Below are 26,808 nucleotides of genomic sequence, written 5' to 3' on the forward strand. Positions count from 1 at the left end.
TCTATGTACCTGTAAAATAAAAAAAATTCTATCTTTATAAATAACTAAGAAAAAATAGCGTATACTCGATCAAGTATAGTAATTTATTTATTTTGCACTTAGTAAACTGAGTCAAGTGTTTGCTACCAATATACGCGGGACGCGAATGCGCTCGCTTTGGTGCAAGTTCAAGCTGACTCAGTATACGGCGAAACAGCGGGGTGTGCGGACGTTATTAAGTGCTTTTTGTTATCAAGAAATAGTTGCTTTTCTGTGTTATTCTTATTTAAATTTAGGTTCATAATTTTATAGAAAGGGGTCATGAGTACTAGGTCTCGAAAAATCATTAATTTAGTGAATGAACAATATGATACCTAATTCTGACGTTAATAAAGAAAATATTTCTGAAGCTTGTGATAATGTTCATTAATCTTTTTTAAAGAAAATCATAATTATTAATACTAACTATCCTTCATTTATTTATTTTTAAACATATAAGTTACATTTTATAAATATTAATTAAAAAATAAAAAACATTTAAAAATAGGTTGCCACCGATGTGCCCGAGCACAGGGTCCAAGGTACCGGTGGTTAGGGTCCCAGAGACAGAAACCTCCTCACAATACGCGCCGTATCAAGGAGTACTGCCTTCTGAATCAGTCCCTTGATCCAGCCGCCTAACGAGAGCCTCATGAGGTGTTGGTCGAGGCTCTTGGCTAGTAGACCATTGGCCGTAACGACAATCGGCACGATAACAGCCGTGTCGACATTCCACATGGCGACAACCTCCAGTACTTTATTTGTTTCTCTTTCTCAGCTTTCACGAGGTTCTCGTCATGCGGCGACATCAATTATCATCGCGCGGCGCGCTAAGCGATCTATCACCACTATATCAGGCTTATTGGCTACAACAGTCCTGTCAGTGATGATAGATCGATCCCAGTACAACGTGATATGGTCCTTTTCGAGAACTAGGTCGGGCGCATACTTGTAGTACGGTACCTACAAGGTTGTATTGCAGAGCAAGCTGCTGGTGGATAATCTTGGCCACTTGGTTATGTCTGTGCAAATATTCACCGTTAGCCAAACGAGAACAACCAGATATAATATGTCTGATAGACTCACCCGGATGGTGACATGCCCGAAATATGTCAACCGTCCCGTCTTTCATGATATATCTCCGGTAGTTATTCGTCAGGATAACTTCGTCCATAATTGCACATACAAACCCTTTAGTTTCTCCAAAAAGGTCACCGAAGCGTAGCCAAGATACGGATGCTTTGAAGTCTACATCGGGGCCATGAAGAGCCCCGAAGAAGCGTCCGTGTAGCTGTTTGCTCTGCCATACCTCCTTGCGATCATGGGTAGTTAGTTAGTACGACAGGTTTGCGCCAGTTCTCTTTTGCCAACGATAGTGGGGTGAGTTCTCTGTCCACTGCTACCATATCACGGTGCATACCCACGTCGTTTTTGAGAAAATATTCTCTAAGACTGCACACCTCACGGTTGTGGAGTCTTTGCATTTAAAAAGCCTCGTCCTCCACATTTCCGTGGGATGTACAGTCTCATCACCGACGATCGTGCATCCAATTCAGTTTGGGTCCATTTGAGTATTCCGAAGGAGTACATCAGGACTGGCATGACCCAACCATTAAAGGCGCAAAGCTTGTTGCCGCCCGATAAGGAACTTTTTAGAACCTTATTCAGGCGGCCAAAGAAACGCTCCTGTAATGACTGTTTCATGACAGCCACATTGATGCCTAAACCCTCCGCCATACCCACGTATTTATATGAATCTGAGAGTTGTACTGTCCCTCAGATTCCACAATTTCCCCTCGCTTTACATGCATGACTGCACATAATTATCCTTATTCTTAGTATTTATTGCTGAGAATAAAATCAGTTTAAAAAAATAACTTATGAGATAAGTTCTTAATAATTATCTAGGAAAAAAAAAACAATCTAGGCAAAGAAAAAACGCAAATAATTAAGAATAATAAAATAATCAATTATTAAGTACTTAGCTCATAAGTTAATTTTTGAGACTGATTTTATTCTCAGCAATAAATACTAAGGATAAGGATTATTGATTAAGGATTATTGTTGATTTTTGTAATTTTTTCTTAATTTTATAGATATCCTAAAGTTGTGCTTATGTTGCCAATACCGTTTTGAATTTTTCTTTGATTAAAATATTAAACATGAAAGGCGTTTTTGATAAATTAACTATTTTGTACCACACTTGACTCAATTTAAGTATGGTTCACTTTTGAAATTATGCCCATGTACAGTGAGTCAACTTATTATATTTTAACAAAAAATAAATTCACGACAGACAATATAATATATAAAAAATCCAATAAGTAAATAAAAATATTTTTTGCCACACTTGTAAAGTAATTTTTGTTTATAATGTAGATTCAATAATGCGACGTATAAAAATATAAGTGGTACTTGATCCATTTTTAAGAGACAAATAATCGCCGTATACTAGTATATCTACAATATCTCATAAATTAATAAAATAATATGAAATTTATTGTGTACAGATGAGAGGCTTTATTATATTTAATTCACTACGATTAGTTTTTTTTTTCATGGTTGTATTAACAATTTAAATATAACCATTTGATCTTCTTATCGCCCTCCTGTAAAGTTACTAAAAGTATAGTTGACTCAGTATACTTAGGAGCCGTCGGTTTCTTTGGTTAAAATCAGACAGAATTATGCCAAAATCTGTTATCGCAAGAGTCCTTTCTAGTAATTATAATTAATTTTGTATAAAGGAGCCGGGAAATTGTATTTACATAACTTGACCAAAACAATGAAGGCTCTTCAAATACTTTATTCTAATCATTACAAAAACGATTTATATCATTACAATCCCACTGATTGAACCAGGTCGCTAAGAATTACAAACCGCTTGGTCCAACATACCTCTAATATATTTCAAAAGTACAAACTACTTACCACTAAAGGTAGGCAACTGATAGTTTTCAAAGTTCCAACTTAATGGAAGCGAGTGAACTTCGAAGTTTACGTAACACTGTACACCTAATAAATGTTAATTCCCCTATTAAATGACCAAGTTTTAACGATCGGGAAACAACGACGGTGTTTCTTGTTTGTGTTTGTTCTGCTGGGTTTATGTGTTTTTTTGTCATTTAATGAGATTTTTTAAAGGATTATTTATCCGTGAATTCATAATTCCCCTGGGAGTATCAAACCACATTCAAGGACGAGTAGCTTATTGTAGTCGTAACCACCTCCGAGTGGGTCAGACACAATTGTTGACACATAAATAGCGCATATGGATATTTTGACCTTGCAATTGGAGTTAGTGTCTGAAAAATTTCGTATATAAAGAACTTCAAAACTACTTGCAATAAACCCTTATATTTACACACAAAAGCCTAAACTACATCAAAGCGTACCGTAGCGGAGAAATAATTAAACAACCAACAGTATTTCTCCGCTCAGCATGTCGATTCTATAAAATATCACAACTCACTTCGACATCACTCTCACTTCGACTTCGATCTAAAGGTGGAATTCCGTGGACGCGACAATAGTCAACCTATGAAAATGTATGGCACCGTTGCCGAGGCCCGTGACAGTCGCGCGCGGCCGACGAATTTCGTAAGCTGCTCGCGGCATTGTCAACAATTTAATTCTGGTTTTACTAAAATTCTATAGATGTTATTAAGCGCTAGACCATGTTGAGAAGCGTACGGCCGCGAGCGGCTCACGAAATTCGTCGTCCGCGCGCGACTGTCGCGGCCCTCGGCAGCGGTGCCATACATTTTCATAGGTTGACTTTTGTCGCGCGCGGCTGCGACAATCGCGACCCACGGAATTCTACCTTAAAGTTTCGTGATTGACATTGTCAAACTACACTAGCGCTTCACTATCGAGCGTGTTGACAAGTTGAACTAAATTAAAGTCGAGATTTTGACAGATCTGCCAAAATCTGTCTATCTATAGGGTAGGGGAGAGATGGGCAGTTGGGAGACATGATGAAATCAGAATAAAGGGGGTCCTTTTATTCTGATTTGATCATAGTTTTTATTGGGTAGTTTACGTTACCGACTGGTAACGGTGTTCATCCATAGACTTTCTGTCATTTCTGTGAGTTGTCAAGAACAAACACTCGTAAAAGTACTTAAATATTTTGTTGCGGTTTCGGATCGTTATAAAGAGAAAACTAATGAAAGGTATGTGTATTTTCTATTATTAATGATTGATTGTCAAAATCTCCAGTTACGATTATAGTAAGTCGATGCAATCCACACCTATTATACCTCTAGAAGAGGTACTACAGCAATAGTTTATGGGCCCCACGTTTTTATTTTAGTCTAATATGACCGGGACCACCGTAGGTTGACAGGTAAGTAACTATTTTTTATTTTCTAGTTTTCAGTGCACATAAGATAAAACCGTTTTAGTTAAGTTTTTTTACCGATTTTTTTTAAACTAAGTCAAAGTGTCCAATGCTCCCTATGGTAGGGAGGCTTGGACATACCATGTAATGTATAATTTGTAAATTTTTGTTCTTCTTCTTCAGTGAAAATTTGTGAGGTTATAAATCTGCGCTAAAAATCCTTTATAGAATCTTGTTTCAGGTACCGTTGCCAACTTGATCTAGGGACTCCATATTTATCAGCTGTTAATTTTATTTTTAACCTTTTGATACCTCTTGTATTGCTCGTTATATTAAATCTTTAAGAATTTCCCGTCGCAAACCATTCTTTTTAACCCCGACGCAAAACGACGGGGTGTTATAAGTTGACGTGTCTGTGTGTGTGTGTGTGTATGTGGCATCGTAGCTCCCAAACGGATGATCCGATTGTAATGCGGTTTTTGTTTAAAAGGAATGTCATTCGGGAGTGTTCTTAGCTATGTTTGGTGGAAATCGGTTCAGGTCTTCAAGGTCATCAGCTCGTTTGTTAGGTGTGATAGGAATGTTACACGCTCAGTTTACTTGCAAGCATATGTGGGATCTAAAATTTGAAATACTAATGTCTTCTGGAACCACTGAGCTGGTCTGCTGTTAGGACACGAAGATAGGAGACGTAACCCTGAACTGCCTTTTAGTAAACCCATCGAGTTTGGGCTCGTTTAATTTGTCTTGACTAGTTTTCTTCATGTTTCTAATTGACGAGAACCTAATGCTGGAAATGGGATGTGGCGGATGAAACCCTAGAATGATATATAACCCTGGATCAACAAAGGTCCATCTTTATTGTTTCTCAATCTGTGCAATTCTCCCAGAGCCAGTTTGTCATGAGGATTGTTAAACAGCTTCCTTTGGCTGAGATCGCATATAGCGAACCCATCATAAAAGAAGGAAAAATTAAGGAGCTCCTTTAAAAACCATGAAATAAAATAAAATTATAAATTTAAAAACCCCGACCCAAAAAAGTACGCAATTATTATGACAAAATGTTATAAACGATAAACCCTATAAAAAGCAAAAAATAACTTTAAACACTACGTAAGTACCAACTAAAGCATGTCAGACTAAACAAAATTTTGACGTGTCGACGGTTTTATTTAAACCGTTTAAATATCTCGTAATGTTGAAACTGATTGTAATTTTTAGGATAGCTCTTTGATTTTATCTAGCCAAACATAAGAAATGGCAATAAAAGTTGATTATCTGTAAAATCTGATTTTTTATGCAATAAATGTGAAAAAGTGCCCATCCCTCCCCTACCTCCCCTAAAGTATGAACTGACATTACGAATCGAAGTGAAATGCGAGTTGTTGATCGAGTTTTATAGAATCGCAGTACAGTAATACTACTGAGACGAGATTTTTGAATAGCAAGATTCGATTAGTTGTTTTACAAACTGTGTTCCATTTTTGGTGTTATCTCCTAACTGGTACATAATATTTGTGGTACAGGTTCAAACAGTAACGATATCGTACCTCCGCTGCATCTTGGAGCACGTGCGATGTTACATCCTGGATCGCGACGTGGAGCTGGTCTACGGAGCGGTCAGGAAGTCCAGCGATATCCTCACCAGGGATCCTATGCAGTTGGGAGCTCAGGTAATTAGATTCATACTTATTTTAGAAAGAACGTAGTGTCAATTGTTTGGTCGAACGTTGAATGATGGTATAGTTTGTGTGAGATTTTAAGTATACCCCAGGGGTTAAAAATATTCTGTTATGTGGATTGGCGGTAAAATTCTTAACCTTTAGCCTCATGATTTTATGAAATCACGAAAAAAACATTTGCATTAAAAATGGATGAAGAATTTTGATCAGACACATTATTTTACACTCACCTTTATTGAAAATACATACATTACACCTAAAGTACCTAATATTTTAACCTCATCACGTAATACAAATCGTTCAAAAAAGCTGTAAAAAAACATCTCGCCGAAATATATGGAGGGACGTTAGATAGAATCTGATCGCGGATCAAGTATCAATCAATAAAGTGCCCTCGATGTCAGCAGGGCCACAAAGCCCTTTAACGAGTTTCCATAAGCCTTTGTTCCCCAGTAACTTTGGAAATTGGTTTACGTACAGTCACAAATTCAATAGATAGCTATAAAGACATGAGGCTTCGAGTGTGCCCACTTTATTGCGGGTGAGTATAAAAAATGTTCTAAGTTAAGGGTTAGGGGTCCGGTCGTAATGGAGCATTTGTTTTTTTAAGATAGTTATGGGGTTGTTGCGTTGCTTTTTTTATCAAATGAATATTGTTTTAACCAACTTCCCAAAAACGAGGAGGGTTTCAATTCGGCCGGTATTTTTGTTTTCACGACACAACAGTTTTTTTTTACTATTTCAAACTAGACTAACTGATCAATCTTATCATGGTCCAGAACACAACACCTGCTTTTAGGTGAAGCATAATAATTATTGACACGCCAAAACTCGTCATTAGACCCTGCTTAACCATATTTTTGTCAATATGGCAAAAATAACTCCTACTTTGTTATATGGGCAAGAACGAACCTTTGCGAAAAGTATGTAAATAAATGCTCAATCCTAGTTAATTTACACTTTATACAAACTCGTAGTATGTAAAGTTATCTGACGTGAACTGCAGATAGTAAAGTGCGGAAGGCAGTTGGTTGATGCGGTTTATTCGCCGCTGAACTAGTGAGCTAAACTTTCCTAAGTGAAGCCTTCATTGACTTACAATCGAGTATAGTGCCTGGATTTACTAGTCAAGTAATTGACTCTAACTTTGAAGCAAATGTTGAAAGTATTGATAGTTAGAATTTGATTCTGGAATTAATTTTGTAAAATGAAGAATTTGTATGGTACTGAAAACTCATAGAAGGGGTGACTACACCAATCAATTTAACTGTCTATAGTTTGAAATTAACTTCAGCAAGGAACAGTTTAGTAAAAGAGTGGCACCTAGGTACTACCTACTTCCTGAAGAATTTGCAATACTTAAAGAAGGGGGTACTACCAATCAATTTTACCGTCTATAGTTTAAAATTAACTTCAGCAAGGAACAGTTTAGTAAAAGAGTGGCACCTAGGTATTACCTACTTCCACAGATTTTTATAATGTCCTTGCTTCATATGTCCCATTCCCATATTTTCTTTATAGCCCAAATACGCCTTTACAATTTATTGTTTTTCTCTCCTAGATAATAGCATGGCTCCGACCGGCGGTGGCGCGTCGTGGGGTGCTGGCTACTCTAGTGACCGCCGCCATGGCGTGGTGTGACGGCTACGACAAGCCACTACTTGTGCCTCTCAATGGATGGTAAGATATTGTTCATTTTTAGTTTGTATATTGAAGATGCTCTCTCCGTCTTTGCAGTATTATTTAGATGTATGCAGTAGGTGTGACACTTTATATGAATATGGTGATACGAATGGAAAGTTTTTGGTAACATGTCTGCTAGTTTCTAAGTAGGATATAAATGCAAAGGAATAATATGCAAAGGAGTTTGATTATAATGTAAAACTCTTATGACCTTCAAATCATACTCGGAATTAACTGTTTATTCAATATCTTCATGCTTATTCCGAAATTCTTAACATCCTTTCCAACTACACATATATTATTCAAAACTCATAGCCATCAAATCATTGTTCAATTGTACCAATCGAATGGATCATGAATAATTTAAAGTAAACCAAACAAATTGTATATTGGATTGATCTCCGATAAGATAAGCAATTGGATTTGGGTCAGCTATCTCTGAATCCGGAGATTGAGGAAACCCCATTTGATTCGGAATCTCCATTATAAATGCCTCTGGAACACAAAATATACCATCCGAAATGACGCACTTTTATATTTATTTTGGCAACATTTATTCGTAAGTTGTGACCGGTTTTCGTCGAGCCGAGATTTCTCTTTCATTTTAATGACTGAAGATTTATTTACGCAAAATTACGTGTACTTAAATTGCATCAATTATGTATATTGTACCTTTATTGCATCACAACGATGATAAGCGCTTCCAATTACTTTACATTTTGTATATTTTCTTCTCATTTTATTTTTTATCGAATAAGTGTACAAAGTAAAATTACTAGTTTCCAAGTTAAGTTAGTGCATCGCTTGACTTGTTCTATTACAAACTTTGTCATGAAACTTGCCGAACAATATCAGACAAGTTCAATTCCTTGAACATCGCGTGCCCCGTCGAACAAATGTAAACGCTTACTTATCATCCAATCAAAACGCCAACTAATATCATAAATAACCTTTATTGGTCGTTAAATACTAAAACTGTTGTAAATGGTTTGTTACAATATTTGTTACAAACAACAAACAAGTTTTGGGGTGTAAACTATCACGTTTACGAAATTGTTAGAAAAAAATCTAAACATAGAGTAGGTACACTAAAATGTAAATTGGTAAACCCAAAAACCTCAATTTTTACATAAATTCTCGGGTACTGAAATCATTACCTCTTTTTAAATTATTTCAACGTATGTATGACTAATACTAACAATGTCCCACTTACACAAAGTTCCCAATAAACAAACCTCGAACAGAACCAATCAATATCTACAGCACTAAAGCAATAGTATTTACGATACAGATAACTCTATAAAGCCAAAGTTTCCTTACATTACGGCTCAAGTAAACCAAACTTCCATATTAATTGCTCCATTCGTACACACGATGTCAGATCTTTAGACATTACAGATACGAGAACTGATATAAATTCCGATCATTTACAAACAGTGCTTGGAGGAAATCCAGTGTTCCAGAACATTCGAGAATAGTCATTAATTAGACGAAGCGAACGTTAGAAGTGATCAATTTGGCTTATAGTGTTCGAAAACTGGTCGTTACGGGTGATACTAGTGTACTGCAATTACATAGTAACCACTCACTGGAATTGGAGTCTAGGAAACACCTGAGCGCACGAAAACGTACAACTAAACAATTGGCTTTATCGCAGTTAGCATTGGGTTCACTTTGTAGACATGTTTTAGTAGGAAGATAAAACACTATGCGACTTTTCATTTATGTAAAAGCTGTCATATTTTTGCAGAAACTAATATAAATCTAATCTAAAATATAAAAATGATTACGAGTAGGTAGGTACTTCGTACAATACTTAGGTACAAACGTAGGGAGGTACATTAATCTGACTATCGGTTAAAAAAATGGTTATTCCTTCATCAAAATGTCCGAGAAAAGTTAAACACACATAGAAACCTTTCTGCTCAATCTGTAAATGTCAACCTTCCAAAAGGGTTTTTACGGATCTTTGGACAGGTACTAGAATAATAAACTAGCGAACTATCTTATTTTGGTAAATTTATTCTTAGCAATTTATAGTTGAAATACTATGTTCTTCAGTTCCTCATTGTAGTAAGCAGTAACAAGTTCAACATTTAAGAGCTTAGCTGAAGTGGCATCTATTAGAAGGAAAACATGTCAAAATACATTTGTTAAGTTCTCCATCACGTGCCTCTTTTAATACAAATTGTTTTTTACCTTTAAAAAATGTTGTAAAATTCTCATTAATGTCCCAGAAGTAACATTTTATTGTTCATTAACTTGATAATCGCACTCCCTATCTTCCCCATTAAGTTTTTCGTAATTTATGTTCCCGGGGACAAGAGTAGACGATTATTCTTAATGAGAAATCCAGGGAAAATAATTGGGATAGATAAGGGAAAAACATTGCCTTTGTTTTCTTTCTTTTCGTATAATATTGTATGTTTTTCTTCCCTTTGCATTGTTACTTCAGTATGTTTATCTTTATTTCATGTCTCGTTATTGAAAAGGAACACTATTTCGCACTTTACTGTTATCAAATGCCCTTTTGGAGTAGCTTATGTAAATAGAATGACATGTCACGTCATGGTCGGAAAACTTGCTTGTTTGATGCCGATGTTTTTAGGAAAAAACTTTTCTGGAGCTTCGGGTTTTTGTGTGACAAAAAAAAACAATAATTTAAGAGAGCTTTCCGTTAAACCAGCTAACTTGACAATCAAGTCTTGTTGAAAAAATGTTATCTGTTTGAGTGATCGATTTCAAGAAAATTTTTGAACTTTGAATATTTCGTATTCAGCGCCATTTACTACTGCAGTCAAAAAATTCACCTCACTATGTTTTGTCCTAGGTTACAACCACCAATAGCATCAACAGTTCGCGTCCTCTCAGTGGGAGGATCAACTCCTGGCGCTGGTGCGCGACTCCTGCAACTGGCACCTTCGGGACAACATCTAGTGCTCGCACCCTCAGCGGGAGACCCTCAACTGTGGCATGTCATGTCTAACTCCAGAGTTCATACATTTAAAGGTGAGATATAATAGTGTAATATATTTCAAACGGCATATTTGCTTTTCAGCTATACGGTACATAAAAAACTTGATTAATACCTACATATTAGTGCTGCAGTTTTTTTTTTTTTTTAATTATAAAATTGTATTGAAAAAAAGAGAAACAATTTTTATACTCATAAAAATGACAAAGAAAAACCTGCATAAAGTTTGACTGTAATAGTCTTTCTTTTAACCTTATTCACAGTCGAGTAAAAACGCCCAAATTCGGAGAAAGACAATTTTTAGTCTTTAAAACAAAACGAGCAGTAAACACCACATCACTCTTAAAGATAAACAGCAATACTTTACTCCACAGTTCCACTTGTGATAGCGTTTAATTAAAAACTTTGCAGCAATTAAACCGGTCAGCGCTCAACTTGAAATTAACTCAAATAATAAATCAAGTGTGCCTCGTTTTAATTTGTTTTGTTTTTCTTTTTGAAAATGCTGAGTTTGTCTATACAACGCTAAAACCTACCCTGTTCTAACATCAGTACCATCACTGCCAGAAATTCTTTCTTGCTCTTTTGACAGGTTAACAAAATTGTTCTCTTTTAATTAGTTATTTGCGAAAGTAATTTAAATCTCAGTGCCTACCTGTTCTAAATGTTTTGTGAGTCGAAAAAAGTTACTTCAGGGCTAGCGTAGAAAACTTGGTGGACGACATTAAAATTCAGGATTGTTGTTCACAAACAAGGAACAAACTCTATTGAGGACTTGCACAATGTAATGTTTCACAATACGCTTCGCTTACTCCTGGGCATCGTGAGCTAACTCGAACACTAACAATTCGTTTGTTATGTTGTAGGTAAACATAGTATTTTTATACTTTGCTGGAATTTGGTCTAAAGAAGAGAAACATACTGGAATGATTTTTGATCATGAATTAGAAAAAAAATCGGAGGTCAAAAATTAAAATCGGAACAAGACTGTACGTCAAGTAAGCTACGTAATCTAAAGTAGGTAATCAAACTGACCTAATTTAAAATAATCTAAAAAACAAAAACCTTGAAATAATCGAACTCAAATCCCATACATTTAAAGAGTCTTCGTGTTAAAAATTGCAAGAACCCGCCCCACTAGTAACACGCGAGCGCACCAATTTTATTGCAATAATCTACTTCCATCTATTTCCACGCTCAGACGATGTCCAAGATCAATCTAAAAGATTAGATTTCCTTCTTGCAAAACCAATTTCTACCTCATATATGATGGATATAAGAATCATTTTCTTCGCGGAAAATTTTGCGAAAGTTCGTTCACACTGTGAAGGATATATTTATAGGTACACAAACTAGGCTAAGGTCTGCTTGGAGTCCTAATAGATGCGGGTGATTGTTATCTACCTGAATGTGCCTACTTTTAGAGCTATTTCTGCCGAACGTGACCTCAGTAAAGACTCTGGATATTTTTATCAAATATACGGAGAAGGCTGAATTATAAATATTTTTCGGCTACTCTAAATGAATTGCGAATGTACCAACACTGTCGGTTCCCGATAAGACCGACTGTTTAATGTGCTGCTCGAGATACGAAAGGACACTATTGTGCGAATAGGCTTTTAATTATTATATCAGTGTGAACATTCAATTACCCAGTCATCCGCAATCCAACCTTTCACGCATGACTAACAAAATCAACATCATGTTACACTTGCAATCATCGAGATTGCTAGTTATTTACATAATATCATTGTTTTACCAACCGAGTGTATCCCTGCATATCGACGAAATTGTTGTGCATTAATCGGAACTTCCGAATTTATAATCGAATGATTCTAATGAATGGTTTTGTGTTTTGTTTAGCAAAAGTTGTGAATTGAAATGGCTAATGCGGTTAACATGAATGGTTTAAACTTAAAGCCAAAGTAGGTAAATAAAATCATTGTTCGTATGGAAATTGGTGGTTTACACATAATAACAATGAGGTTTGGATACGTGTGGATACGCGTGGATCATTTCGATTATTTATACTTTAATATCAATAATAAACCGTCTTTTAAAGAAAACGATAGGTAGGTATTCAAAAAATCCGGAGCCTCCTCCCTGGTTTCACCGTTCTATTAAGTGATCAAAACAAAATCCAGCCCTACCGATTGCTCATATCATACTCACCGAAATGCAAAATCATCAAGTTCTGTGCAGTATAAACAAGCACTTAATACAAGCAACTACGGCCGAAGTTTGCGGATGTCCATGTCAATATTTCCTGCTGGCTCTAGCTTTCGGGTAATACATTGGAAATGGTTACCGTGCACTATAGATCTAATCTATATTGGGAAATATCCACACATCCAACCCGAGAGTTGCCGTCATAATTTATTTGCAGATTGAACCCGAAAACAACCCTTACTTTGCGCTTTTGGATGTACAAACATTAGTGTGTACATTACTTTACAAACCGCACTCATGTACATAAAGACTGTTCTAACTATTGGAGTAACAAGAGCAAATGTGTGAAAAGTTTCGAAACTGTTTTTATGTTATGGGTACGAGTTGAAAGCGAACGAAGAACTTTGCAATAGGTATATTACGTAAGGAAACCTGCCCGATTATCCTACCTATTATACCTATTTATGTAGGATAAACGAAATTATTTGAATCTACGTTTTAATCATTAGCATGTTGTATTTTTATTCGTTTTATCATAAAAGGCATTTATTTTGTCACCAGGTCATTCAGGAAGAATCCTATGCATGTGCGTGACAAGAGAATCACAATACCTTCTGACTGGGTCAGAAGACACCAGCGTCATTGTTTGGGATCTCCACACATTAGCAGTCAAGACTAAAATACTGTAAGTAGTAGCTTAATTATTTTATTTACCTATTAAAGATAGGACGTTTTTGTTGTTTGTAATATAAGTAGGAACATACTTACCCTTAGACAAAAACTACTGAAGGATTTCGGAGACATCATCTTGGAAACGTTAGAACATTAACCTTTCTTTTTTGTGTTCATATTACAAATGACATCATTATTTCTTCTTATTAGTTGGTTAGGTTTGTGAAGAAAATATTTCAATGAAGCAACACAGCTGGAACTAGTGATCCAAGTAATTTCTAGATAGGAGGTACATTGGTTGACAAAATACAATATCAATTCTGTTCATTGTAATCAATTACCTAATTAATGTCGTGTTCTATTGTACTAACGACATTAATTCCAGTCCATTATCTCTTACAACAAAGAATGATATAAGAAGTTCAATTTGAAGGTGTTGAAGTCATTATATTGAACTATAAAGTTACATGCGTCATTTGAACTTGTATAAAAGTTCAGATTTTTCCAAAGAAAATAGAATGTAAAGAAAAGATTTTAAGATCACAATTTTAATTTCATATCTAAAGTTTGTCAGCACTTCCTCAATATCTTTTTAGCCATAGCACCTAGCAACCGTAATGTCTAATTTGGTATGATAGATGAATAAAATCATAATAATCATAATAATTCTTATTTCATTACTTTTCAATATTTTCAACCACTGATAAACTTATATTTGACAGTATATATTAGAACATTCTTACGCCTCGTTGTCCTTTTATGCAATAAAACATTTTCCTTTGCTCAGCTCTCCTAAGATTATGCCTATCTTCTTGTTACTACCCGTTCCTATAGCAACAACATCTAGCTACCAATATCAATCCTGTTACAATAACATATTGTTTGTCAGAGAACACATAGCGCCGGTGCTGTGCGTGGCAGCCATCGTGAACCGGTCGTTAGTGATCAGCGGGGGGGAGGACTCGGCGGTTATTGTCACGTCACTCGTAGATGGGGCATTAGTAAGTTCAATATTATTTTATTATATATTTTAATTTCACTTTATTTTATTACTAGAAACTCACTAGACTGGAAACTATTTTTGAAGGCTACAATTTTGTTTTTCATAAAAGTATATTAATAAAAAATAAAACTATATTAATTTTGTCTTCAAACTGCTTTTTGAGGACCTTATAACTTTCTTAAAGACATAAAATTTCTTCTTACTTGCTTTCTTCTTGCTATTTCTTTACATGTTTTGCATTTATCAATCAAAACTAAGAAAGTATATTTCACTCCAGGTAACAAAACTAGACCACCACCGCGGCCCAGTGACAGCTGTCAAAGTAATCCAAGATGGCGAGATCCTTGTCACATGTTCCCAAGACGGGACAGTTTGCACGTGGAACGTAGACAACTTCACACTGCTCAGTACCGTGAACGCTGGCGTGCCAATAAACACTATGGAAGTGACAGACGACAATGTGTTTCTTGTCACGTTGCAAGGAGAAAATGAACTGCATGTCCGAACGTTCATTACGGGGACACATCTGCATGTACTGAAGAGACACAAGGCTAAGGTAAGCTTTGAGAGAATGTTTTAGTGTATAGTAGGGTGGAAGTGACAGGTAACAATTTTGTTACAGTGTCACGTTGCAAGGATAGTATGAAATGTGTTGAAAACTTTATATCTTCGTGTTATTTTCGATTTGTCCTCGACTAAAAATATATTTCATAATGTCCGTAATTCTATTTTTAAGCAATAGGCATTCTTTGCGTAGAGTAGGAACGATTTCATTATTTTTCAGAAGTTCAACATTTCATAAATTCTAATTAAACTAATCACGACAAAAGGTTGTAGCTATTTTACAAAAATAAAACAAATGCCAGTCTAATTAACTTTGAATGGAAACAACGGACTCATTGTTTAAGTTAAAGACAAGGAAGCTTTTGTTGTACAATCCGCTGTAGATCCCGTAGGTATTATAATAGAGAATAGCATCCCAGCCAACAGGACTGGCGTTTGTACAGTTCATAATCTAATATGGCGGAGTGAAGCATAAAAGATGAAGCAATTATTACAACCTCGCGACTAGGTCAGTCCTGGCTCTCTGCTTCGCGCAATCCCTGCAAATTAATCCGATTTATACCATAAATTCAATTTCCTCTTAGTAGAATCACTATCACTTTTCTTTTATCTACTTCATTTTATACGGCCGGAGAGAAAGAAAAACTTTATTCAAAGAGGACCCCTGTTGCGTCCCAACATAACTTTATCTTAAAACTTTGTTCAGCAATACCTTCCTATTATCTGGGAACAACGTTAATCTCACGCCACGGTACGAGGATTTTGTTAAAATTAAATAGACAAAGTTTAAAAGTTGCCTCGATGAGAAAACATTTTGTTAAGGGAATTAACTTGTAGTTATTATAAAAGTAAAGGTATTTTTTCTGCGGCCTCAATTTAAATTTATCATCTTAAGCCGCTATTTTTGTCGAGATTTATGTTTAAGGGCATTGCCTTCTACTATATCGTTTAAAAACTTAGGACGATAGTTATATACCTATACGTATATACTTATACGTATAAAATATACTTATATACTAAAACGTATTTTTTTTCTTAACGATACCTAGATACTTATACGTATAACTTATTTCGGAATTTGTATGTAGTGTCCATAAAAACGGAAATGTACAGTACATAGAGCATATATGGAGTTATATTACTTCTAGGTGCCATTATGAAATTGACACTGAAATAAAAATTTCTCCAACAACTTTATAAAATAAACCCTTTCAAAGAACAAAACATTCCTTTGCTTGTCAACGGCCACCCCGACCAACTTGAGATTCCTACAACTAATTCCCGATAAATTCAAACTTGCGAAACCCGTGACCAAATTGTTGTCCCCAAAATATTCAGACCAATACAGGCTTGACATATAGCACATTCAACCTACGTAATTGGGGATCACTAAATTGGTTAAGCTCTTTATTCGTTAGAGAAAATAGATTACCACCGATTTCTTTTAAGTGCTCTTGGACCCGTTTCTTATTACATTTGGTAGATACGGCACGCTAAGCGATGCTATTATGGTACCATCGATATTGTGGGTTCGGGAACATTTTATTTTTGTTCCTATATAAACTTTTGTTATATTTTCATTGTAATGTAATAACATTGAAGAATTTGTTTATTTACTAAAAAGAGCTTTCGCAGGAATTAGTGGTCCGATTTAGAAAAAAAAACAGTGTTTGATAGCTGATCTATTGAGGAAGGCCTTTTTACGAGAAAGCTAGTGTTTAATACGAGACAAATATTCTTTTAATTATTTGCTCACTGAATAGTATCGTGCAGACTATCAAAGTGATTGATTATCAATATCTGTGATGACAACATTGATTCTCTAACCACACAATACTGTTGTAATTAATGTTCCTGACAAGATAGTTACAGCTTTCATTAATCAGAAAACCATAATTACTGCAGTATATGAATAATAGAAATATAATCTGTGAAATATAAGCATAAGAATTATTCTAAAAAAAATTTCGTACATGAACCTACTAAGATATTAGTAAATATGATTTAGTTCAGTAATTTACATAATAATTGCTATAATTTATGAACCAGTCTTATATTAGTCTGAACATTAAGATGAACAAAGGACAAAGTTAAATTATTTTCGATGTTCACTTCTCGATATCAACGAACTATCAATTAATAGGAAATTGAATCGAAAACTTAGACTCGGACAGGTACTAATTGATTCTTTAATTAATTCTCCAGGAAAGAAGGTTCTGCTGTCTTGAAAAAGTTTCTTAAAGTGCAGACTATTTCAAGTTAAGAATAGTTTCGTGGACCAAAGTTTTGCAAAACATTTGATTGAATTCACAATTACCTTCAAAATAAACGATCAGTCAACCATTAGGCCTACTACGGACCAACACATATATACATGCTCAGTTTCATTGAAAAATGATTGAAATATAATTTGTTTATAATATATTCTTGTTCACGTTTAGGTGAAATGCTTCTGCGTGGCTCACGACTCATCTCGTGCGGCAGTAGGGTGTGCAGACCAACGCATTTACCTATATAGTCTACACAGCGCAACGCTTTTAAGAACATTAGCAGTAGCTCATGATCTGGCTGCCCTTGCTGTTGCGGATAAAGATCATTTCTTGTTAGCTGCAGGTAAGTAAGAAGAATTTTCTCTCATGCAACATGAAGAACAGCCCGTCAAACACAGTTTCTTTTTACGAGATATCTTTGCTAACCTTGCATTATTTTCAGGCGGCAACAGAGTAACGATTTATTCATTCCACACAGAAGATAACTTGACCAATTTCCGACCAACTAAGCAGACGAAGCGACGCCAAACAAAATCTATGACGAATGTCACAATGTTACAGGTAACTTTGGAATATCCATACCCTGATTTATTTTTATCTATTTTCATTTTTAAACCGAAAAGAAGAAGCAAACATTTTGATTTCTGACACTTACGCGAATATTAGGTAGACATTTAAATAAAACTACTTTTACGGATTTCACCGCGGTTATATTAATATTATTTAATCCCGACGTTTCGGATCCTTTACAGCATCCATGGTCCTGGACACACTAAGGTGTAGGTTGTCTTGATATTTTAGTTACATGCGGCTACCCTACATTTTGTTGATTATTCTTGACATTAATAATAAGCACACATTTTTTATTCCGATTTGCTTCACTCACTATCACTTAATACAAAACTTATTAATAAAACTTAAACTTTTCCAACAGGCGGAACAAAGCGAGCTGATCCCAATCAGTTGCCTAGAAATCTCCCGTGACGGCCAACTGGCCGCTAGCGGTTGTGCCCGCGGCTTAGTTCGAGTATGGCATCTCTCCACCCATCGTCTTCAAACAACGCTGAACGGCCACCTAGGACATGTCACTTGTGTTACCTTCTCTCCTAACAATTTGTTGGTACTCAGTGGGTCTGAGGACAGAACTATTGTGGTCTGGCAGCTGGCTGATAATTCTCCTTCGTTGACGTATAAGGTATGTTTATATAGTGGCTTATTTTTTATGTACAAATGTAGGTAGTATTCCCACTTATTATGTCTTGACGATATATTCAAGACTTCAGTTCCTTGAGTATGTATGAAGGTCGTTCGCGTGAAAGTTTTAACTTCTGTTTTAAACATGTAATTAAGAAACTTGTCTTATCAACAAACATTTTATCTTTAACCTTTACGTATTCATTTTACTTTAATTTATCTCACAATTTTATTTAGGCACCCATTGCCTTGTGCCATACGATACATAAAGTCTCAGTTCTGTCTCTCATTTCTTAAGTTACTATCAAATTGTATCAAACAAACAAGTTCTCATAAAACACATTTGAAAAAACAGGGTCACTCAGCCGCCCTACAAACACTTCTCATGATGTCGGATGGTCGTCGCGCAATGTCAGGCGACCGCGCTCGCACAGTGCACGTGTGGCTGGTAGACTCGGGCATCGTGCTGCACTCCACTGCCGCGCCTACTGCCAGCCTTGATGTCACGCTTAATATGAAGTTCGCTGTAAGTACTTACTACAGAAATCATGAATCATCATCCCCTCATTGTTATTTTAGGTCTCTTTAGCATTTTTCTCTTTCTTCTTTTTCTGTCTGCCGTAACATTATTACTAGACATGTCGATAAGGCAAATCTTTAACACCACCTCCCTCTAGATCATCAATACAGTCTACAGACACGATGTAACAGAAACAAAAAATCGATAAGTCATGCAATGACAAACCGTTACGATAGTAGCCAAGTTTCCTACAACTTTATCAACTTAGACGTGCACTATGTTAGCCTAAAGTCTAATAGATTTCAGGATTTACAAACTTGGAGAGTGCTCGTGACTTGTTGGAATTTGGGCCAAAGTAGAAGTCATTGATATAGTCACAGGATGTATTAAACCCATACCTAGTATCAGTCTTGTAATTTAATGTTTTTTTTTTATATTAAAACTGGCCCATCAATTTGTTTGATATTTGAGCGGTTTAAAATTCTCATTAACTTAATTTATACCCTACAGGTACTATCCGACGGTGATAACTCAGTTCGTATTTGGACACTAGCCGGCGGTGACAGTGGAGAAGAAAAACGGAACGTATCTCACGCAGAAAGGATCACATGTTTCGCTTTGACAGCCGACTCGCAACATGTTGTCACTGGTTCCATGGATATGTCGCTCAAGGTCTGGAAGTTGGATGGAGGGAAATTGTCTCAGGTGAGTAGTAGTTTTTTGTCATTTGTCAGGACTTCACTGATATACAGAACCCTGCTAAAGTGGTGGCTCTTTTAAATAATATAAAGGATGTGTGTAATTTCATACAAAACCTTTTTTCTATTAAAAATAAGCCATCAGTCAACCCTTCAGAAGAATCAACAAAAAAAACTTAAGGGTTAAGACTTAAAGTTTTAGCATAATCGCATTATGGTCTTACAACAACAATCTCGATATTGACATGACCTTTTGAAGAGCGAACTAGAAAAATGTAAAACCATTTTAAAAGGAAAATATATCCTACAGGTACTGGTCGGTCACTCAGACATAGTCACCTGCGTAGCAGTGTCTATAACAAATAAGACTCAGATAGTATCAGGGTCTTGGGACTGTAATCTCATAGTGTGGGACATCAATACTGGATCCGACCTTCATTTGCTATCTGGACATCTGGGAAAAGTTACCTGCGTCAAAGTCACTGGAGACGGAACTATCGCTGTGTCTAGTAAGTATAAATATCTGAAGCTAAAAACTATAGTTTTGAAGAAGTAGATACCTATTTTTTCCAATTTCGGATACATTTCACAAGAATGCTTTCCTTGAATAGATTATATTATTTTCTTAAATTTATTGAATTCAGACCCCAATTTCTAGAAACGCTTATCAACATAACATAATTACATTTCATTTACGCAGACTACTTATCGCATTAAGCGCCAGCATTATCTCTTCGTCCAAATTAATTCCAGTCTAAATTCCATCTGATTATATATTTAGCATTTCCAAATCTAGGTACCTGTACTCAATTGATTGCCAAGTACACTTACAAAATCTGTTTTGCTTAACCAGGTGCGGAAGATAAAACACTTATTATCTGGGAAACTAAGAGGGGTCTAGCGTTGACATCCTTAGCGTTGCACGTGCCACTACTCGGGTTCCAGATCACTAGCGATTGCGCACGAATCGCTGTTCATCTGTTGGATCGAGGTGACACCCTTTGTCCTAGCAATGTTATATTAATACTTATCAATGAATTCGAGACTAATAAATTATTATGATAAGAGAGGAGGTATGTTAATGGCTGATAATGAGAGATATGATGATTCGTGTGTGATGCTTGAAGATATGAATTGAATTGTAGCTACATTAAATATTTTCCTCTATGATGAAGTTTTTGACAATTTTGATTAAATAATTTCTCCAGTTATTGGTTTGTTTAAACAAAAAACAAATATTATTTCAATATGATAATATTATCATTATTATGAAAAATATCGATTCACTGTATGGTTTCCACCAGGTTGCCTTCCGATGATTTGTCTGCATAATACACCAGCCACGTATGTTAAAATACCAACGTACGCTGCACCTACTAAAGATGTTGATGGTAAGTCAAGTAAGTCCAATACATTCACTCAACTCATTAAGTTACAGAAAGTTAATGTACTTTTCTATTTAGACGACATCATCATACAAATTTCAACAAGATTTACGTTTAATAACTGTAATGGAACCTTTTGACCTTTCAATAACTTACCTACACTATACAAGCTACATTCATTACTTAATGGAAAAAGGAAACAGTAATTCAATATCAGACGCGAATATAAGAAAAACAACAACAAGCGATATTTATTTGTCCAGAGTTGCGGCCGTTGGCTCCGAAGCGGCCGATGAGAAGATTACTCAAGAAAGAAGTTTCTTTGGATACGTATACCTGGCAGAAGAAATATGGACATCTTACTTCGGCAGCTATGATGGCTCAAGTAGATGAACGTTTGAAGAGAAGGTAAGAAAACTAACATACCGAAAAAATTAAACTTCAAGGACAAAAAAATTTACTGATATGTTTTCTTTAAGGTTTTCTGTATCCGCATCAATGGAAGAGATCTCAAAAATACAAGAAGCAAAGAACAAAGACTTAGGTTCACAGGTAAAATCTAAACCTAAACTATTTCTACTGTCAGTAACATTTTCATAACTTGGATAAATTTTAAAATTGACATAAAACGTCAACTGCAGGTGAGCTTAGGACCCGAAGAGGCGGCAATAGCGCAATCTCAGCACTTCGATCAGCTTGAAGCTTTATGGAACAAGATATCGCCGCCGAGACGACGCTCCAATAAGGTACGGCTAACATTGTTATCACAAAGTATAAGTTACATATGTAGGCAATCGAAGTTACATATAGACTAGCTATTGATGTTTTTTCTCCATCTTTACCGTAATAATTGCAATTTAAAGAACGTTTCAGATATTTGATATCAACAATTTACTTGCGCAAAAATACGATTCTGCAACAGGAATATCATGTTTCATATACACAATCATTATTTTTATATAAAAATCTTGCTTCATTCACAAAGCAAAAAAAAAATGCGAATTTATAAAACATTGTACCTACGTCAATTATTAGTATCGATAATTGCATCTTTGGTTCCAGTCACTGCAGAAACAGAGTTCATTAATCGAGAGTCGATTCGATTCTTCGGACGAAGAGCATACGCCCGTTGAGGAACAAGGTAACTTGTTACTTTATTATCTTACGACTTTATTTTTGTTTCTATATAGGGTATAAATCCTTTTCGTTTACTTTGTCAAAATATTCTGAACTAAATAAAATTGTATAAAACAATCTTCCTAAAATTTGTTTTTATTAGACATATAAAAATGGAGGTTTTATATGTCTAATTAAAACAAATTCTGCAATTTCATATTATGGGTTTTAAATAAGGCTTTATCAATATATTCCTTTTTATCGATTCTTCTTGCAGAACCAATTCTAACAACAATGCGTATCTTCCATTCCGTAACATCAAAGATATAATGAGACAGAGAAAGTTCGAATAAACTTTGTAATTTCCATTAATGCCTTATCTAAAATACGATATTGATCGATCTTTCCATTTGTTTGAAGGTTTTCGTGTTAGAAGTTATATTACAATCAATGATAGAATTTTAGACGTGCTTACATACGTACTCATATAAATAAATTATTTTTTCTTTCACAGAACACATGGTCGAGTAAGGATGCTTAGTTTTAAACAATATCAATTAATTAATTTTAACTTATTTATTAAAAATTCTGCATTATGAGCTGGTCTCGTTTCTTCTTAATTTGTAGATTGTTTATTCATAATATAATATAATTAGTTTTAGTGGAAATAATATTGTTTCCTGTTCTGTCCCTAATTCCTTTCTTAATTCGCCGTTCATCACAAGATCTTCCTTTTCTATTACTTTGTTACATAATTCAGCAGTCTCAAATAGAGCAATTAATTTATTATCAAGGACACTTTAGGTCATTTTTAAGTGTTAACAAAATTAATGAAAATACGAACTAAGTTTAATGAAAATTAGACTTTAGGTTTATAACAAAAATTACGAAATAAGTCAATATTTAAAAAATTGCTGATAATACTGTTGTAGGAAGCTATGAAATAATTTACGTGTACGCATTGTGATCTTCTAGACTTATTACTATTAGCTTCCTTTTGGGGCCAGTTTCTTAACAAAAATAATATTTTAGTAAACACTTTATATTGCAGAACAAACACAATACGCGTCCTCTTTTAAAATATACACTTATCAATATCTAAAAAATCTGAATAAATAATAACAATATTGATCGATATTATTGGAAACTGGTCCTCGGTAGTTCGACTGTACTTTGATTCACGCTAATATTTCAGCACGTGTTAAGTACTTACTTAGGTACAACTTAAGAGTAATAAATAAGTAGTAACTATATTACCTTCGGAGCTTCAGTTTAATGCTATTAGAAGATTTTTACGTATCACTGATTTTTATGAGCTTTAAAATATTTAGCGTCTATTAGTAAACACCTCTTTTGGTGTTAAGTACGAATTCGCTGTTATTTAAGATATTCTAAAATGCAAAAATATTTATTGTTTAGTTTTATTGTTTTACCAAAGTTGAGTTACCTTAATCAGTACAATATTTTAATTTTAATAAATGTTAAAGTGTAGTCCTTCATGTTTTTTTTAAGCTTTATTTTTCCTTTTTCCTAAATCTTTCGCATATTCTAGTTATTTAAATTATAATTGTTGAATACCTATTCTGTTAAATATCTCAGTGTTTAAACTGATAATGTTTCAAACTGATATTTTAATCAATTATTTTGTTGTTAATATGAATAAGTAATAACGATAAGTGAAAATAGTTGTTAATGAAATAATAGATTAGTAGTTTAGTTAGATCTAGACTGTAATTTCCCCGATTTGTGTATCGAACTAGTGTTTTCCAACTGTGATCCCTAATAAAGACTTCTATATAAGTACACATAGTTTTCAAACTACAAAGAGTTATCCTTATGAATAATTAGTGTAATATTATCGTCTGTTAGATACAATCTATCTATTGAAGTGTTTTATGAATAACTTTTTAAATATTTTATTTGCAACATCGTGAAATTAAACTAATGAAATATTTATGACACGTTATCCATATTACAAGTAAGAGCTAACGAGGAGAGTAAGGTTTTTCATTGACAACTTTGTATACAATAAATATCAAATTCCAAAAAGTAAAAAAAACGTTTGTACCAAGTAAGCTTTTGCACCTACCGTAAACTTTTATCCAAACGACTGTTTTAACTTGTTCGAATTTTCTCAACTATTGTTTTCTTCGACGTTTCAATTCGTAATTATAAGTACATAATGAATTTTGTAATTTCAGTCAGTTTTAGTAGTAGTAAATTACTTTAAACAAATATCGATCATAGCTATTTAATTAAAATTTGATTGATGCAGCGAGTAATGCTATAAGTAGGGTAAATTTTATTGTGTAGAATTTCTAAAATTTTAAATGTTGGTAATAGACGTTACTTGTATGTATAAATTAGACAATGCAATAATATTTCATAAGTAGATGCACTTACTTGTAGTCGAATAGGCAACTGAATCCTCTTCTGAATACAATTCAATGAATATATCCGAACAAACAAAGCTCGGCACTTCGCTTCTTAAATCAATCTGTCACAAACAAGCTAAAAGTGTTTTGAAGGGAAATTCGATAGCTGTTTACACTTGAGGACAAAATAAAAGAGGCAGTGATTCACGATATTTGTGGAATCCGTATTCGTAAACAATGCGGTTATAAGTCTAAAGCTGGAGTGTGTATAGTCATCAAAGTCGTATAATTTTGTCCTCAAGTGTAAAGTTCAGTTTGATTGCAATAAGTTGAAAAACTGATCGTTAGACACTGTCACCTTGTTAACTATTTGTATAGAGTTTTATATATTTATCGTTTCTTATTCCTCACGTACGTGAGTTTTATTTTTGACCTGTCGTGGCATTATATCTGAAAATATATCCTCTGTGTTTCTTATAATGTGTTTTTATTTACCCAAAAATAAAACCTTTTATTTCAACTGACCTTTTTAGTCCATGTCAACCCTTAAATGTACTTGAAAAGTTCAGTCGATGGACCCCATTAATCAGCAATTCTATGAAACAACTGTGAATGACACGTGATAATTGACTTGTAAATATTATGATCCCTCAGGTTCACATATTGATATGTTAATTACGTATCTATAAGTACTCTGTTTGATACAAAAATATCCAATCTAATCCATGGTAGATAAAAAAGTGTTATCATGTAAGAGCTTGTACATAATCCATAAATGATTGTCAAACAGTGGACGCGTTTGATCGCTAAGTGTTTATAAAAACAATATTTTAGTTGTTCGGTGAAAACCTTGATAAGTACTTGTTAATTTGCAATTAACAAAACAAAAAGTGTAACAAAATGCAGTTAAAAATACTTGTGAATCGTGCAATATGAACATAATTATCAAAAACCGCAAACAGGCGATAGTGTTTTATCGCCAGATAAATTGGAGTGTGATGTGCTGAAGTGACTAAATAATCCTAAATATGGACGATTACAGCTTATGCCCAATAAAAGAAATTAATGAATTGAACAGTACAAACTTTCAATTTAAGTTGAGTTTCTTAGAGTTAGAACAAGGAAGCATAATTCACTCGGCGAAGAATGAGACGTCGTTCTGGACTATTTTCACTTTGACATGGAGCACGATCGGCATAGCATTGTCTGCAGCTGCTTTGACCCTGCTCGTATTAACGGCAGTACTGTTTGGAGAATGGAGACGAAATTACAAAAATCAACAGCTCATACAATTCATGCTGGCCAGATTTTTGTACACGTCCGTGAGATTCTTCCGCGACATTAATGCGTTCCATACGTGTCTAATTTCTGAACGCTTACTCTTCGTGGAAATTCTGGTCATAATTTATTCGGAGTTGGTGCTCATCGCCTGGATGTTTGTGTTCAGTCGACAGATATACTTCGGCTTAGTCAAAGTGTTCACCACGGAAAATGACAACATTTGGAAAGTTTCTCTGTGTGCGTGGCTGGGACCTGCTGTCGTTGCCTCCTTACTAAATATACTATTTTACGCAGGCTACGACACAAGCATTACGTATCTCTTAATTTATATTTTTTTAGTCAAGTGGCCGATACTGATTTCAAATGCAGTATTATTAATCAAAGCACTTAGATCTGTTCTTAAAAATAATATGAATCCTGAAAATAATACTAAAATAGTTGTAGTCATGCTTACGTTAATTTTCACATTTTGTTTTCAACAGATGGTTTTCGATATGTGTAAGATAGCTTTTTTCAAAATTACACATAAACAGACTGTGATAAGTCATGCATTAACATTTAGTAATATAATCTCTATGTATCATTGCGCAATTTCCGTGGTATTTTGGGTACTGGGAAACGCAAATACTAGAAAGTTGTGGAGGTTTCGAGGCAAAGAATTGCGTGACAAAATACAACTTAGTGTTAGAATAAGTGCATCATCATGTCAGAAATAGGTAATATTTATCTATCAATATTGTGAATTTTTGAAGCACTTTATAGTCATTATTTTATATGCCATTAAAATAGATCTTAAAAAATATTTTGCTCGTTTTATTAAATATCTATAATGTAAGAATAAAATTGTTATCTTAGTTATATA

General features: G+C 34.7%; 1 protein-coding gene across 4 annotated transcripts in view; it reads left to right on the forward strand.

The window, feature by feature from the left end:
- The window catches only part of LOC110374817 (protein qui-1), a 111,488-nt gene extending 86,343 nt beyond the window's left edge, over positions 1 to 25,145 (forward strand). For 2 of the 4 annotated variants that reach the window (XM_064034204.1, XM_064034206.1), the window contains exons 13-31: positions 5,887 to 6,033; positions 7,604 to 7,722; positions 10,556 to 10,734; positions 13,430 to 13,553; positions 14,430 to 14,541; positions 14,821 to 15,099; positions 17,549 to 17,720; positions 17,820 to 17,938; positions 18,312 to 18,572; positions 18,927 to 19,097; positions 19,602 to 19,796; positions 20,100 to 20,298; positions 20,643 to 20,780; positions 21,094 to 21,189; positions 21,438 to 21,582; positions 21,654 to 21,726; positions 21,816 to 21,920; positions 22,237 to 22,315; positions 22,805 to 25,145. In XM_064034204.1, coding sequence (XP_063890274.1) covers positions 5,887 to 6,033; positions 7,604 to 7,722; positions 10,556 to 10,734; positions 13,430 to 13,553; positions 14,430 to 14,541; positions 14,821 to 15,099; positions 17,549 to 17,720; positions 17,820 to 17,938; positions 18,312 to 18,572; positions 18,927 to 19,097; positions 19,602 to 19,796; positions 20,100 to 20,298; positions 20,643 to 20,780; positions 21,094 to 21,189; positions 21,438 to 21,582; positions 21,654 to 21,726; positions 21,816 to 21,920; positions 22,237 to 22,315; positions 22,805 to 22,821 — 2,730 coding nt within the window. In that variant the 3' untranslated portion in view covers positions 22,822 to 25,145. The remainder of the gene's footprint in view (positions 1 to 5,886; positions 6,034 to 7,603; positions 7,723 to 10,555; positions 10,735 to 13,429; positions 13,554 to 14,429; positions 14,542 to 14,820; positions 15,100 to 17,548; positions 17,721 to 17,819; positions 17,939 to 18,311; positions 18,573 to 18,926; positions 19,098 to 19,601; positions 19,797 to 20,099; positions 20,299 to 20,642; positions 20,781 to 21,093; positions 21,190 to 21,437; positions 21,583 to 21,653; positions 21,727 to 21,815; positions 21,921 to 22,236; positions 22,316 to 22,804) is intronic. The other 2 variants (XM_064034207.1, XM_064034205.1) reach the window with 1 other exon arrangement.
- The last annotated feature ends 1,663 nt before the right edge of the window (positions 25,146 to 26,808 follow it).

Source organism: Helicoverpa armigera, chromosome 4 (assembly GCF_030705265.1).
Source record: "Helicoverpa armigera isolate CAAS_96S chromosome 4, ASM3070526v1, whole genome shotgun sequence".
Classification (NCBI taxonomy): Eukaryota; Metazoa; Arthropoda; class Insecta; order Lepidoptera; family Noctuidae; genus Helicoverpa; species Helicoverpa armigera.